General features: G+C 37.5%; 1 protein-coding gene across 1 annotated transcript; it reads right to left on the bottom strand.

Moving 5' to 3' along the window:
- Positions 1 to 2,406: 2,406 nt before the first annotated feature.
- On the bottom strand, positions 2,407 to 3,144 carry LOC125663335 (uncharacterized protein K02A2.6-like). The gene has a single exon (XM_048895628.2). The coding sequence runs from the start codon at positions 3,142 to 3,144 to the stop codon at positions 2,407 to 2,409; it is 738 nt and encodes a 245-aa protein (XP_048751585.2).
- Between the last annotated feature and the right edge of the window lie 14,903 nt (positions 3,145 to 18,047).

The following is an 18,047-nucleotide window of genomic DNA, read 5'->3' as shown; positions in this document are numbered from 1 at the left end:
TTATCGAATTACTCGTTTTAATGTCAGCTCGTACGTTAGTCATTTCTAATTCACTTTCACATTACAGTTCAACAAACGCTAAATGCACCGGGAAGATATTACCCCAATTATAACCCCCAGGAATAGGATGTGGCCACTGAAGGGGATCAAATTTGTACATAGAAATATATATAACCATTAGGCTTGGAAAGTAGAAATTTACACGAATGGTTCATGACAGTGCAGATACAAGTTTGTTATAATCATGGCCCCCGGGGAGTGGGATGGGGCCATAATAGGAGATCAAAATTTTGCATACAAATATATACGGAAAATCTTCTCAACAAAATCCACTGAGCTAGGATAGTACGAATTCATATGAAAGCTTCCTGACAGTTTCAAATTAGTTAAAATCATGACCCCAGGGGGTAGGATGAGGTCACAATAGGGGTTCAAAGTTTCACACAAAAATATACAAAGAAAATCTATAAAAATCTTCCTTCTCAAGAAATATTGGGTCATAAAAGTTTACATTTACATGAAAGCTACCCGAAAGTGTAGATTCAAGGTTATAAAAAATTTGGTCCCTGGGGTTAGGTTGGGGCCACCTTAAGAGGATGACAATGCATGGTAATACAGTCCCCCTACCGGTTGCAAAAAATACTGTACCACACCTTTCATCCCTCCCTGCTCAATGGTCATAAGCGTCGAACATAGGCTTAAATTTAGCAGCCCTTCACCGGTAGTAGTAACGTATCTGTGCTATACGACAATACAAGATGGATGCCGATATTTTTATACCCCCCGCAACAAGTTGGGGGGGGGGGGGGTATACTGGAATCGGGTTGTCCGTCCGTCTGTAGACGCAATGGTTTCCGGGCTCTAAAGCATTATCCTTTTCACCTACCGTCATCATATCATACATATGGACTACCCATGGGATGAAGATGTTCCCTATCGATTTTGGGGTCAAAAGGTCAAAGGTTGAGCGCACTGGACATCGAAGTAGCAATATGGTTTCCGGGCTCTAAAGTGTTATCCTTTCCACCTACAGTCACCATATCATACGTATGGACTACCCATGGGATGAAGATGTTCCCTATCGATTTTGGGGTCCAAAGGTCAAGCGCACTGGACATCGAAGTAGCAATATGGTTTCCGGGCTCTAAAGCGTTATCCTTTCCACCTACAGTCACCATATCATACATATGGACTGCCCATGGGATGAAGATGTTCCCTATCGATTTTGGGGTCCAAAGGTCAAGCGCACTGGACATCGAAGTAGCAATATGGTTTCCGGGCTCTAAAGCGTTATCCTTTCCACCTACAGTCACCATATCATACATATGGACTACCCATGGGATGAAGATGTTCCCTATCGATTTTGGGGTCAAAGGTCACGCGCACTGGACATCGAAGTAGCAATATGGTTTCCGGGCTCTAAAGCGTTATCCTTTCCACCTACAGTCACCATATCATACATATGGACTACCCATGGGATGAAGATGTTCCCTATCGATTTTGGGGTCAAAAGGCCAAAGGTCACGCGCACTGGACATTGAAGTAGCAATATGGTTCGGTTTGTCATGCCATTTGTTTTTTACACTCAGAAAAGAGGTAGTTTATACCTATTACCAACACCCTTTGGGAGATTGGGGTAAGCGGGGGGTATTCTTAGTGAGAATTGCTCACAGTACCTCTTGTTAATACTAATACGTACATCGAACCCGATGCATAACAACATAATACACTACATCTTCCCCCTTTAAGCAAAAATGACTTTACATTGATAATGCAAATTTACATACAGCTTTAACTTTAGCGATGTCTGTAAACAAAATAACTAATTGAACACGGGTAAGTCAATTAAGCTTTGAACACAACTGGAAGTTCCATTCAGAAAGTTTACAAATCTAGTCTCCTGGGACACTTGACAGTTCGGCCCGAGCGCGTAACATACGAAGCAGGTTCAATGTCAATTTCAGGACAAGGCGTTTCACTAGTTGATGGAGGTTGTGCACTAGGAGGATTGTCCATGGTTTGTGGTGCGAATTCATCATCAGATTCCGGTAGTTCAACAGCGTTGGCCTTATCTGTGGATTTCCTCAGGTGTCTACGATTACGTCGTAGAAGATTCCTTCCGACTTGGACTAGATACGATCTGGGGCAGGAGTGTCTATCTACCACGGTTCCAGGTTTCCACTGTCGTTCTCCATTGTTTGGCATGATCCTGACACTAGCAGTGGGTTTTGGTGGTTCTAGTTCCTTTGCGCTGTATCTCTGATCAAAGTGTTTTTTCTGATTAGCTTTGTTTAGCTTCATGCGGGCTCTTCTGTTCATCAGTAGCTGAGCTGGTGACAGGTTAATACCTTCCAAGGGTGTCGTACGATAGTCTAGTAGTGCTACATATTTGTCATCCGCTTTCTGTCAAAGACGTTTAACTGTCTGAACGGCTCGTTCAGCTTCCCCATTGGAGCTCTGGAAGTTTGGGCTTGATGTATTATGTTCAATGTCGTACACTCGACAAATTGACGTGAACTGAGGTCCATTATCTGACCGTAGTTGTCTAGGTATTCCATGACAAGCAAACACTGACTTCATAGCTTCCAGCATTGAGGTGGTTGACGGAGATTTCACCTCAACTACATCAACATAGTGTGAAAAGTAGTCCACTAAGATGAGGTACTTTTTGGACTGAAAGTCAAACAGATCACATCCTACTACTTGGTATGGTGGATCTGGTACTGGTGATGGCTTAAGAGGTTCTGGGGTTTGTTTGTTCTGAAAGGTTGCACATTTTGAGCAATTGCACACGGTTTCCTCGATCTGGGAATTCATACCGGGCCAGTAAGCGACTTCACGAGCTCTCTGTTTACACTTGACTATCCCCAAGTGAGATTGATGAATAAGTTCAAGCATGTGCGGTCTAAGACTTGGTGGAAAGACGATCCTCATTCCTTTGAAAATGATACCGTCCATAACAGATAACTCGTCTCGTGAGTTCCAGAAACTGTGTGTGCTGACAGGTGCTTGGTCTCTGGTGTCAGGCCAACCATCAACAATTATCTGATACAATGCCTCTAGTTCCGCTTTAGTGTATTTTGCGATTTCTGTTTGTTTTTGCTTGCTCACAGATAGGAGATCAAAAGCCTTGATGTCACACATGTCAAGTTCGGACTTAGCTTCAGGTAAGTAGGCTCTAAAGAGTGCGTCTGCTAGTCATGTCTTTCCCTCTGCGATATTTCATCTGTGGCGTGTAATAATTGCTTTGAGTGGTGGGAGTATATAACCATGTCGTCTAACTTTACTCTACATTTCTTCACCTTTCTTGTATAATAAGTCTCGTTTGATGCGAATATAACACAACACCAGTCATTTATCTCCTTATAACAAAAAACAATAAAAATAACGTGGCTGTGGCGGAGAGGTTAGAGCGTTCGCCCCACATGCGGAAGGCCCGTGGTTCGAATCCCGGCTGCGACAGACCTAAGTCGTTAAAACAGGTAGTGACAGTTCCATCGCTAAACGCTCGGCTTCAGGTGTGAATGTCACGGGTCCTCGGAGATGACCTTAAAAACGGATGACCTGTGTCACAGTAGGTGTGGCATGCTAAAGAACCCACACTGCTCAATGACCGTAAGCGCCGAACATAGATCAAAATTCATAGTTGCAATAACAAACAAAAATTCTAGGATATTTATAGAGAATTACAATATTGGATTCGCAGTATTAAAGTAATATACAAAAGGTTATCATAATTTTTAGGTTAGTATATACACAATTACATTTACAAACCATATATATATATATATTACATTTGGCTATGTACAATTATATTCACCCTGCCACAAATCCAGTGTATTGACCAAAAGGGTCGGGAAACTTGTCTCTAATAGACCAAACCGCGCAGGATGTCCCCTACACCTAGTCTGCCATGGGCCCACAAGAAATATTGTCGGTAAGCTTGAAGACCAAAATGTCTCTCCTATACAGTCTGGCAAGGGCAAGCACAGCTTCATCGAGAATTAGCACCGAGAAGTCCTATAGAAGAAATTACTTGTAGTGCGTTAGATATTTTTTTTAGAAACATAGGTGTGATAAAGATGTGTTGTGTCATAATGTGGTATGAAAATTACATTTCTATATTATCTCCCGAGGAAGTAAATTGAAAGCAATATGTGTACTGACCAATACAAAACTTAGCAATGATACAATCCATCTTCAAAAGTCTTGTATACAATTTTTTGAAAAAAATCAACTATAAATGTTTAGAGTATGTACACTAATGATCACACATCTTACTGGTTAAAGAGTTATGGTGTACACTAATGATCACACATCTTACTGGTAAAAGAGTTATGGTGTACACTAATGATCACACATCTTACTGGTAAAAGAGTTATGCATTGTTCTTACCCACGGCCCACTTTCTCCCTTCTGTTGGCATCTCCCGGTACTTCCCACAAACACACCAGTTTGGGCAAGTCCCGCCAGGTTGTGGGTGGAAGCCCACATGTGGAGTAGGTGGATGTATGATGTCATGAACGAGACCAGGTTGTCTTTCTGTCATCGTGAGGCACAGTTCTCGAAGTTCATCCACCTCCATAATTGAAATGTGTTCCTATAATATAAATCATACATAAATGTGTAAATCTAATAGGGTACATGGCAATGTCATGTTTTCAGTAACTTGTATATTATTGTGTACAAATCTATTTTGCGTGTGTTTGTTGCTTACCCGTAAAACTTCACTCCTATTGATTTGATCAAGGGCAACTTCATCTCTTGATGGTCCTCCTCTACCTCTCCCCCTGCCTCCTCTACCTCGAACACCATTCCACGGTTTCTGCCCCTACCTCTCACTTGACCTTGAACATCTATCTCTTCATCGCTGCTCTGTATAGTTGTGGTACTAGATCTCTCCTGAAAATTGTCAAAAAGAGTCCATGTGATTATTATTTATTGGGTTGAGATAATAGGTGAGGATTGTAAGGGCAATGCTATAGAATCAGGTGGATAACAAGTGATTTTTAATCTCCCATTCTATTCTCACAAGTTGAGCACATCGGTTTTAATGTGCGTGTTGTTGGGAGGGGGTCATCCGGAAGAGAAGTAGTTTCTTTAATTTTTTTTTTATCAATGAATGTCCATACTTCAATAAATAATTTTTATTCATAACTTTCCAACTTGCTTTCGATCCATTTTATTATTGAACACATGTCATTAGGGAGGGGGGGGGGGGGGGCAACATATATCTTTGATATATCCAAACATAACAAATGATTGCTATTTTCAAAAACGTATCCCCTCCCCCGATTACACGTGCCCATAAGTAATCAAACTAAAATCTGTAAAGTTCCAAAAATAAAATATAAACAAACAAAGCGTGGCAAGACGAACGACAGACGCTATTTTTGGTAGAAGAGATTCAAGTCTTTCATTTTGGATATTTTCAACCAATTCTTGGATATGTGTATATGTAATTAATAATTAGTGTTTTGCACATGATCTACTAAAACGAATTTAATCGGAAAGGTTCTTATTCTAATATATACAAAAGATTACTCAAAGTGAAATTACGTCAATACTTACCGACGTCATTGTTTTCTCTGTAATCACGTGTTTAAAAGGCGCGCGCAATGCATACATTATGCAAATAGGTTAACCAAAGATTTTCTCGAGTTAAATATTGGTCAAAAATGAAGAACTTGTTGTGAACGATTTCTTCCTTTCGGGACGAAATCAATTAGTTTACGCTACATAACTTGTTATAAAACGCCATTATAGATAAACTATGTTACTTTGGAGAGAAAGAAAATTTGATTACGAGTACGTATGTACCTTTAATCAACAATTGATCCATATAATGAAAAGACTTGTCTTTATCTCTGCAAGAAATGTACAAAAATAGGAAAATTGACATCATTTAGCATTATTGACATTTATGACTTAATAAACCATTTTCCTATTTGGAATGATGACCAGCACAATAATTTCATAGACCTGTGCATTCATATTACACAACAGCCCCTTTACATATGGCATTACTTTAAAACTCGCTGTTCTGACATGACTGCAGCGCCTTTAATAGATGTCATCAGTTCATTTGCCTTTGGTTGATAATACGAGTGTTTAGCTTTGCTTAAATATCGTATGACAGTTGCTACATGAGTTTTTATATTTTCTTTTGAGAAGTCAAACTGTATAACAGTTCTTTTCCTCCCTTGGCCTATTATTACTCATTACATGCTGTGCATTTGTGTCCTTTTTCTTGTAGTATTTAACTTTTCGTCAGCCACAATTCTGTGCACACAGGAACATGTTAGTGTAAACAAACGAAACTACAATGATCTCGGAATAAATTCCCCTTCTTTAAGTCATAACTTGCAAATATTAGAAGTTATGATGAAAATGACTTAATATTTGTTATAATATATGTATCACATTTAAAACTCCCCCTCAAGAAAACGACTCCCCCCCCCAAAAAAAAAAAAATAATGAAAAGCAAAAAAAAAAAAGATTGAAAAAATATTGGACTTGAACTCGGAATGTATGGTTTAAATGTAAGATTACCGAGCACCTAAACCATGAGTTTAAAGGTTTAACAGGCTGCTAAATCTCAAGGTAAATTTTGAGAACGATTTTTTCATATTTTATCCATTTTCAACAAGAGGGCCACTTTAAACCAAATTTACTCAAACGGACTTGTATACAGTCATAATCAAGTAAAACAATTTCATTGTTTATTTCTGGTTTAAGATGGCCTTTTGCAACAGTTTGCAATTTTTGATGCCCATTACGTTACATCTACTATATACTCTATATAATTACGGTGATGTTTATGCTTATTAAATAAGATACTAACAACACATCAATATCTTATTAAGTAATTTGGGTAAACACAAGTATAAACTGACATTGTATTTATGTTGGCGAAATTGCATACAAAGTGCGCTATACCCCTTTACAAAATAATGTGAGGGGGCATCTTCCTCTATTTACAACATTAATTATTTTTACAAATTCATTTTCATGTGTACTTTGTTGGCATGATTAACTATGGGTTTAAGTTCGGGTTTAGAGTAAAGATCCTGAGGAAATTTATGCAATATATAGTATGTACTAATTTCAGTCATAAAACACGCGAAATCCTGAAAGGGGGTGGGGGTAGTTAGAATAATTTGTGTCACGGGACAGGCCCTCCTTAAGGAATTAAATCACTTCAACGATAGAACATTCTAATGGGGGGGGGGGGGGGTGTCCTATTTACAATTGATTTTCTATTATTTTTTTTTACATGCAAAGTTGGTTATTTTCACGTGAATGAAGGAAACCTAACTTATGCAGTGTGATTTTGTATTAACGTTAACATATTTGTTGGTGTGATTGCTGTAAATGTATACGGCCCTCTTCACTGTTAATAATGATGCTTCTCTAATACACTACCCGGAAGTCTTAAACTACTGTTACACAAACACACTACGTTCCGTATCAAGGAAAGATACTTGACTCATGTTTTCGGATTGTCCTCTATATCAAGTCATAATGCAATAAATTTACTTTTTTATCAGACATTTTATTTATTTTCCTTTAAAGAAGATTTTCATGAAATTGTTAAGAGTACTATTTTATCATTTATGTTGAAATCATGACCATTACGAGTAGGATTGGTTCACAATATCAGGATCAATTTATTTAGTTTTTAAATGGGAATGAGGAAATAGCTCTGAAAATTTCACACCACAATATTGTCTTGTGACATTGTATCATGCTTATATATATTGTGATTATTATATCAAGTTAAGTCCAATACATCAGTTAAACAGCAGGGCGAAGGTAAGGAGAGTCAGGTAAATGATGTGATATTGTTACAATTAGTGTTATGGAGATCATAGAAATTAGTTTCAATATTTGTCTGAGAATTGTATACATACTTCAGTGACCTCCATCGGCCCAACCGAGCAACGCTGATTCTTGGAAATCGACGCAGCGTCTTCGAGAGATATTAGTGAGGGAGTATAAAACTCCCTCACTAGTTCTTCCTCCTCCTCTGTCATTTCAAATGACGTCTCCATTATCTGAAAATATATCAATTTTAATTGATTTAAATTAATTCCACCCTCCTGTGATGTCAAGATTGTATAAAAGCAGCTATTAAATTTTTTTATATAAATTTATGCATGATAGGAAAATTTAGTTCACTGAAAAAAATTGCATTACTAATATAGTATCAAAAGGACAGTTCTAGTTTTCCTCAGAAATTTTAATCAAGAAGTGGTGTGAGCGCATGATCCATGTAAGAATATAATCGTCATTTTACAGGTCTTTGTGCACGTCACCAGTAATGATTTGTACTGTTGTAGTTCTTATGATACTTGCTCTATGCAAATATTGCCAGGCTTTAGTCACATCAACTGTGTGATAAGACATGTATAGCAATAACATGTAACTAGGCAAAACATACATAATTTTTTAAAAGATTGCTATTTTGTTGGCTGTATGTCATTTGTTTAAACTCGTGGTCTTCCCAACTAATTATTATCCAAGTGACAATACGAAATTGATTGGTTTAGTAAGTACACCCAAAGTCTGTAATAATAATTTATTTGAAATATAAAAAGATTTCTTACCACTGAGTCTCTTTTTATTTCATAGCCGTAGATGGTCTCCTGTATCTTGAATACTTTATATTTTTTGTGCACCATCATTGGTATTTTGTTGGCTGTATGTCATTTGTTTAAACTCGTAGTCTTCGCAACTAAACTATTATCCAAGTGACAACACGAAAGTGAATGGTTTAGTAAGTACACCCAAAGTCTTTAATAATAATTTATTTGAAATAGATAAAGATTTCTTAACACCGAGTCTCTTTTTATTTCGAAGCCGTATATGATGGTATCCTGTATCTTAAATACTTTGTATTTCTTGTGGACCATCATCTTTTTGATGTCATTCTCACGGAATGAACTAATCGATGAGATCTTCCCATCGATTAGTCCTTCCGTGAGAAATTCCTCAGTATCTCCAAATCGCGTCTTCATTGGTCTTGTTTGAATCTCTTCTAGTATGTAAACCTTCACATTCTGAAAAATATAAAGCTTTCAAATATCATATGATTTTAATATGTCTTGGAGGGTGACGTGGGATTTTTCTAGGTTTTTACTACCTGTATAAGGTACATTTTCTCTTTGGCAACAAATGGATATTTCCCCTACCACAGACGAAAAATTCCCCTTCATTTGTAGAAACTTGACAAAATTGTATGAGAATTTTCAACAAAAATCATTTTTTTTTATATATATTCCAAGTCATTTTCTATAATTGTCACACAATAAAGATAAAATAAGTAATCAATCAATTTATATGGCTGTAATAATCTGGACATTTTATTCCATGGATGTCCCCCATCACCATCCCCGGGAAGCTCAATGACTGCATTCCCAAAAATTCCCCTTACATTTAAAATGGGTAGTAACATGTAAATGCTGTGTAAAACCCTGGTGACTGTTTGATGGGGTTCTAAGCAATACGTTCCAGATCAAGGAAAGAACTCGTGTTTTAGAATGGGCCTGTTCTAAAATATGAGTTATCTCTCTTTTTATTCTACTAAATTGAAAGTAATCGTTTACCAAAGTCGGCCTCCCGAAACGTCCGTAATTCGTCCAGGCCCCATATCACTTCAAGTTACAATGTAATGTTAGTAAAACTCCATAATTTTTACTAATTCACGTGTGCCCCCTCTTTCCGAAATTTTGGGATCCGTCAATGCTATAGTAGATATGCTGGTGCCGAAACGCAAGTAATTCAACGTCGAAGATTAATGTTGACTGACTAATGCAGAGTACATGTTCTCATAATTATCACTCATTAGTACGTGCTTTGTTACAGTTATGTATTGTTTTTTTTTTTAAGTTCACGAACTATTATACGGTTAATTTAATTAGCCCATTATGCGCTAACTCCTGCAGGCCTTTCTCTGAAATGTTTTATCGTGATAGACCGTTGCCTGGAACAAAATATTTAATAAAAAATTTCAAAAGAAATCTGCATAGTTCGTACATAATATTGTATCAGAAGTGAGATATTTTCAGCTTTACTGATAACAATACCGCTCTAAATTATAATTACAATAAAGTTATAAATCATATTGATGACCTATTTTGATGTAGGAAAGAATATCAATCACTAAACACATTTTGACATAAAATCTTATGTTACAAATTAGAGGTTTTAAGAGTTTTATCCACAGGGTATTTTATGTCTTACAGCAGCAAGTTCAGGTCAATAATGTAGCATCCAATTTTAACCCAATAGATGGTGAGAGTACCTCGGGGGATCATTTTAGGCCTTCTATTCTTAATTTATGTCAATAATATAGGTATAAGTATGGACAAAGACTGCAAGTTGATTTTATATGGTGACGATAGTGCTGTGATTTATGTTCATAGAGACCATGGTGTCATTGCACAAAGTGAAAAGAGAGATTGTCCCTGGTGAGTTGAAAGTGAGTTTGACCAATCACAACGAGAGGCGAGGAACCGTCAGCTTGGTGTGCAGACTGGGAGGAAGTAGATATTATGTCATTGATCCTTTTGGCTGTAGAAGCCCGAATCATGTTACCTGTGGCTCCTGAATCAATGGTTAGCCTAATAGGATGATGGTTATAGAATGTGTCTAAATATGGAGACTGACGGACAGATACACGATTGGTATGAATATCAAGTTCTATAGGGGCCCCATCTACCTCAGAGTCAGTGTCATCTTCGTGTAATATGTGGGCGATCTGTCAAGCTTTGATCATATACTTTCTATCTTGTTCTGGGAGGAAGGTGCACTTACTTGGAAAGTGGGAGTCCTTTCCACCAGTCAGTTTGCATAAAGGACATTACCTTTGGCGTGGCTGACGTTGGGTAAGGTATGGACCTGGACTATCGGGAAGGTGTGAATACTGGTCCTGTAGATGTGGATCTCCTTGCTTTCACATCCTCACTAGAACGTATCTAATCTTAAGAGCGAAGGTAATGATTGGGATATCTCAGGTTTGATAGAAGACAGGGTAAGATTGCGCAGCTCTGTTCCATAGCGTTAACAAACTCGCCTGGGTAACTCACTATGCACCAGGCTACATGTACCAGACATAGCCATGTCAATACAATGAAGTTCTCGAAGGATGGAGTAACTTCCTCTTCATCGTCTACTGTTTCATCATGATGTGTGATGCTGCCATATTTTTTGATACGGTTGTCCTAAAATTTTATATTGAAATCATTATGGAAGCACTATTAAGTAATACGCATGCTTGAAAAGGAACCATGGACTCAGTAAACGAGGGAAGTCCAGTATAAAGCAGGTCTTGTTATCATTCGCAATTCTCTGGAAACCCCATTTATGTCTGTTCATCTCTTTTTGGAGCTCTTTCACCTGTTGCTTCAATGATTCATTTTCTGTCAACAAAGAGTCTGTTTCACACTGCATACCTAAGAATTTTTTTTATTGTTTCTGGAAGATTATAGATAATGCATGTAAAAAATATATACCGGTAATCTGAATATTAATTAGTACACATATAAATAATTCAATGTTTTTATGTCCCCGAGATCGAAGATCGGGGGGGGGGGGGGGGGGGGGCATATTGTTTTTGTCCTGTCATTCTGTCTGAAACTTTAACCTTGCTAATAACTTTTGAACAGTAAGTGAGAGAGCTTTGATATTTCATATGAGTATTCCTTGTGACCAGACCTTTCCGTGGGTACCAACATTTTTGACCCCGTGACATTGGAAAGTTTGACCTATTTTTTGAAAACTTTAACCTTGCTAAAAACATGCAGATTGGTCACTAAACTTGATGAGACGAGAGAGCATCAAATCCTTTTTAAGGAGATAACGAGTAAAGTCTGAAGTTGCTGTTTGTCCTCTTGTATCCAAAAATGGCTGTGGTGAAAAATATGTAACAGCCTGGGGTTTCAATGTAGATGTACAGGTTTCTGGAATGTGATAATCACTACGTTGTTTCATGTTTTTATTCACAGTTATTACGGATTCTACGCAAGTAGCTGAATTTTGAGTCCGGATTTGAGCGTGTTGCTCCACATACGATTCTGTGCGTTCTTATATAATATGTTATATATGCCTTGATGTAATCCAGTCTGTTTATAACATCCAGTTGGTACAATTTCATAAACCAACGGTGTCTTGATACTGACATTTGGGGCGAAGGCCGTTGGAAATGAGGAACGCCAAAGAAACCCCTGTGAGCAGAAGGTTTCAATCTCTTGCAGTTGGAGAAGTAGCTTTTTAAGCTGGTGACATACTTCTTTCCATGCTGCTCCTCTACCACTTTGCTCACAGCACTGCTACTGTTTCCTAGAAGCATGACAACCCTCATGTCACATGCATATTGTGAAGTTTAAATGCATAGAAATTGATTTCTGCTGGTATCATCAAGCTGCGTTAATATACCCTCACTCCAACTGATGACCTAGAATGAAAAGAAAGAATTTTATCAAAATACAATATTATCAACCACTCTACATGAATTACAAGATTCACCTAAAATAAAGTATTTCTTAAAGTTACTTAATTATGTTTATGGTGCTTCCATTAGAGCGAACCCAGTCCAATATGTACATCATGGGAAATATATTACCTTCATCAAATAGAGAGTAACATAATACATAAGGTCAAAATGAATAAAGCAGATAAGTGGGGATACAATGTAAGAAAAGGGACAACACTCCTATCTCCTCTTGTCTAAATGTGACAAACACAAGAGGGAGAAGGGAGAGAGGTTATTTAGTTTTAAGCTTAAAAAGAATGCTAATTCTGAAATAAATGACTTTTTGGAGCACTTCGGACAACTAAGGTACTCGCCGGCCATGTTATATAAAAAGGTGTCTACTTCCAGCACCATCCGGGTTTTTTTAGGGACCCCTGTATTTGTAATATTCCCATTGCAGTCTTCCTGAGGACAACAAAGCTCTATATGGAAAAGATAGCGGGACATCCACAGGGAAAAACGATGTGCAAAGTATCGATCTGGTTTGTTCAAGACACTTACTGATATACTTGGCTGTGGTGGCTCATACCAGAGCTTGGATACTCTCGTAAAGTCAAATTCCGAACCCCTTTTCCCCAAGTTGCTCTCTCAGACGCAGGTACAGAGTCTATAACATTTTTGTTATTGGAGATGAACTTGTGTAGTCGAAGCTCTTTTGGCGCAGAGTTTTCTTGAATCATGTATCAGCTGAATAGCTTCTTCTGCAGAATCAACACCCGTTAAGCCATCATCCACGTAAAAATTGTTTTGAACAAATTCTGAAGCTTGTGGGAACATTTCTTGCTGTGTTTGTGCTAGGTACTTAAGTCCATAGTTGACGCATCCTGGGGATGACGCTGCTCCATGTACCATACTTTTATGTATTTACGTTGCCCATTTATGATTTAATAGCTGAAGGTTTAAATGCGCGAAACTGAAGTGTCTCTTGTTGCTGACGAAAAAAGAATTGACCCAGAAGAAATAGAAGAAAAAAATATCTGAAGCAAGGTTTTGAACAAATGGTAGTCCCAGAGAGAAGTAATGCAAAATTAAACTGAAAAAAATTGTCGCGAAGCGAAAATAAATAAACATTTGTCGCCCGATGAGTGTGGAAAAAATTCTGTCGCGGACACCCCCCCCCTTAACCAATTTAAATGACCGGTCCCTTATCCTTTTGTTACAAAAACATGGTCGATGCTGTACTTTCTCATGCATTAACGAGTTTGGTTTGTGGCGTACTTTGAATGAAGTTTATCTGTGGGAGTAGTGATACTTTTTCACTAGTATTCAGGTGACCGTTAAGGCCCGTGGGAGTAGTGATACTTTTTCACTAGTATTCTGGTGACCGATAAGGCCTTTGGGAGTAGTGGTACTTTTTCACTAGTATTCCGGTGACCGATAAGGCGTGTGGGAGTAGTGGTACTTTTTCTCTAGTATTCCGGTGACCGATAAGGCCTGTTGGCCTCTGGTTTCTTCTAATACGTCACTCTTCAATCGCTCGATTTGGTCTTATCAGTCATTCTTCAATTTTTTTTTGGCTCACCTTTTCCCCGAACTTCTGTATCTCAGATTTCCTTTCTTATTTTGAAGCGTTTGCATAAGAATTTTGGTGACACTTCGTTGATTCAAAGGTTTTTACACCTTGAATGCATGTATTCTGAAAAATATCAATTATAAGCACTTCATTGTGGCGTTAAAAATTTAATTATTGCTTACCTTGTTAAATATTATAGAAAAATTAAACAACCAGGGAGAATAACACTTCCTTCTCAAAATTAAAAAAAATTAATAGTCATTCTATTACCATGATTACAGTACTTTTTATGACTATCTTAGTAACCATAGTAACATGATTTGTTAATTAGAAGCAAGTAATATCTACCTTGTAGGGCTGCCATTCTGTGGCTATATAGTCCTTTAAGACCTTCTTTAGTATATAACAATTCAGACAATTTATTTAATAGGAAAACAGCTGGTGTCGAGGACGTCATAGCCCTCGTCTCTGCCCTGCACAGTTTCAACAGTAACATCTTTAAATAAAGTGCACCGCCACGGCACATGATACGCCCGTCACATATTGTTAACAGTATAGATTGTACCCATTAAAACATTTTTTTATATCACCTTAATTAAATGTCACAGTGACCTTAAAGTAGGATGCGACACACCTTCTACCTAAGATGCATTAGTTGACCAATTTTGGTGATTCTAGGTCTAATAATTTTCCAAGTTATGAGCCGGACAAGTTTTTGCCATATCTTCTTAATGAAAAGTCACAGTGACCTGGTTTTAATGTACGACACACCTTCTACCCAAGATGTATCTGCAGACAAAGTTTGATGATTCTAGGCCTTGTAGTATTTAAGTTACGGGTCGGACACGAACGCCATACCATAATACGTCCCGTCTTAAGACGGCGTATAAAAATGCTTTCGGGGTCTATTATTAATGGGACTTTCCTCTGAAAAAGTAGTGTCAAGGGCGCTTAGTTTGAATCATGTTAGCAATGCATTCTTTATAGAGAAGATTTTATACACGCTATTATCCTTGCAATGAAAGGTGAAGATAACGAACAGTGATCAATATAAATAATTTATATATATTTAAAAAAATGGAAAAAAACACAAATCCTCCGTAAAGATAAATAAATATTCCTGTGTTTTCTTTTCATATTTTTTAATATTAGTATCCGATTACTGAGACTATTTCAATTTTGGATATATATATATATATATATATATATATGAAGTAGACAATGGAAAAGCTTAAATCAACCCGTTTGTCATACAGTTGAGTTGTTAATTTGCCATTAATGTCGACTTTCAATAAATTGTTCAAGTATGAAGCAGAAGTGGGAGACTTTGTGGTTTTATTTTGAGCTCACATGATATATCGAATCGACATATGAAAGTTATTATTGTTAATAGACAACACGTTGTGGATATATCTAAATGTCGAATTGAAGGTCACTGCAAAATATTTCTTCTCCTCACGTAGAAGTTTTTGAATAAATTGTGTTTCATATGAATGTAAAACCAGGTCGGCTAACAAAGGAGCACAATTCGTGCCCATGGGAAGTCCGATAGACTGTTGAAAGACCTGGTCACCAAAGACCACATCGGGTTTCTTCTCCTTTGTGTGGCATATGAATCAAAAGAAATCAATATGATATACATCATTTTCAATTGAAATATGGCTGTCCGGAAACTATACATTTCTCGCTGAAAATTTCCCGTCTGACAGCAGCATTCGAGATGCCTCCTCTCCGCGTCTTGCATTGAAAAATGTTAGCCCGGCAACAGTGTCCTTAACCATGTGTATTTCGCTTTAGTGAAGTTATGGACAATTTCCTTCACTTTTGCTGATAACAAATTACACTTGTTGAGGATTCCTTTCAATTGGTAGGTTTTCTGGATGGCTTAATGTTTCTAATGAGTGTTTTATGCACATTCGTCTTACATCTGAGAACAATTCACTTGGTATACGTAAAGTTCGTGTACAACTTTGATAAAAACTGACACCTTTAGTTGATGCATGTCACAAAAAACTACATCACTTTTTACTAACAGGGACATCAAAGCCGACTCAAATTAATGCTTGTTTAAAAATGATATGTTGTATCGGGAACTGAAAACTTTTCATACAATAACCCTTACAAGCTAGCGTAAGATCATCTACCAAAGGCCCAATAAAAGTTTGTTGGAGGTTCAACTTTCATATCTGGAATTAGCTGCAAAAAATATTTTGACATAACAGAGAGCTACAGAGCCACCCTTTATAAAAACCTTTGATTTACGGCGCACAAAAAGCTGCGCACGGTTGAGGCCTTATATCGTTGTATTCTTGAGTTGCTGTCTCATAAATTTAACATAAAAAAATTCTTAACATATTTTCCTACTATACATGTGTCTAAACATACCTTCAAATATTAATTAAAGTAACTTGGGTATTGGGTTGATTGGATTCTTAATTAAAGGAAATTGAAAACCAGAGAAAAGAGGAATATAAGGAACGGGAAAGAAAACGCTATCAACGTGTTCAAGAAAAGAATGCTCTTTTGAAAGAATTTCCTGAAGTGATGAAACCAAATGTAATTGGATAATCAGCATTTCAAAATGATTATGGCCTCGTATCGATAGATCGGGAGCATCTACTTTTTGGCCTGTCTGACTGTGGCTGCTGGCACATAACCAGAAAAAATAACTTTGAACCGTGACAGGTAGGGCTTTCATATCAATCGTAACAACTCGTCCATTTCCGCGAACGAAATATAACGTCTTAAACAGAAAGAAAGACTCCTTCCTAAATTGTTCGCCGGAAGTTACGGCGCATATAGTAAACAGAAAAAAAGACTCCTTCCTAAATTGTTCGCCGGAAGTTACGGCGCATATAGTGCACAGCCATATGGAGAGTCAGCTAGAGTTTGGTATGCAAATTAAGTATATTTATATAAGGTTTCTAGAAGAAGAAAAAACCGCAACTGTTATTTACATGTACTTTTCCAACCTTTCCGATACTAACTGTCTCTTGTGTACGCTCAGCTTTTCCACAGAAGAAATTAATTGGTTTAAAACAGTATTTTTCGCTTTAACTTTAAAGTTGGAGTTTCGGCCGATCTCTTACTCGATTTGTGGATCGGCGATCCAGAATTCACAATACTAGTCAAAATATTGTTTTCGAATATCAGACACTTTATGAAGCAAAATTCACATACTACATAGTCATGAAGTTAGAAGGGATTTCGAAGGCCCATCCCACGTTGTGCCATTTCAGACAGATATCTTGCCATTGTCTCTTCTTCAGATTTACTGAAAATAGTAACTGGAACCTCTTTTATTTCTATGTCTGACAATCCACTTGTTGATCGTTGCAATGATGAGTATGAAAATGAAATATTGTTCCTTTGCAGCTTTTAATCCCCCCCCCCCCCCCCCCCCAGATTGAAGTCATGTTTTTGTCCTGTCTGTCATCCTGTATGGAACTTTAACTTTGCTAATAACCTTTGAACAGTAAGTGCTAGAGCTTTGATATTTCACATGAGTATTCCTTGTGACAAGACCTTTCCATACGTACTAAACCTTTTCACCTTGACATCTGACCTACTTTTTAAAAAATTGATATTGGTCATAATCCCTGCAACACTTCTGAAACCCATATTAGAATCTGTGCTACCTATTTTTGCAGAAATAGTGAACAAATCTTTGAATGAATGTATATTTTCATCTTCCTTCAAAGAAGCCATTGTACGTCCGTTATTAAAGAAAGCAAGATTGGAGCCAGACTCGTTACGGAACTACAAACCTGTCTCAAACCTCTCATTTCTTTCCAAAATTTTGGAAAGAGTGGTATCAGCTCGCAAGGGCACCATATAGATTGAAACAACCTAAATGACGTGGCCCAGTCTGCATATCGCCCATGTCACTCAACAGAAACAGCTCTTCTAAGGGTACACCACGATATTGTGACAGCATTGGATAAAGGTTCTTGTGTTGCCTTGGTGATGCTAGATCTTTCAGCAGCTTTTGATGTTATA

Source organism: Ostrea edulis, chromosome 8, assembly GCF_947568905.1.
Source record: "Ostrea edulis chromosome 8, xbOstEdul1.1, whole genome shotgun sequence".
Taxonomy (NCBI): domain Eukaryota; kingdom Metazoa; phylum Mollusca; class Bivalvia; order Ostreida; family Ostreidae; genus Ostrea; species Ostrea edulis.
The sequence above is the reverse complement of the archived record's forward strand: the minus strand, read 5'-3'. Positions and strand labels throughout refer to the sequence as shown.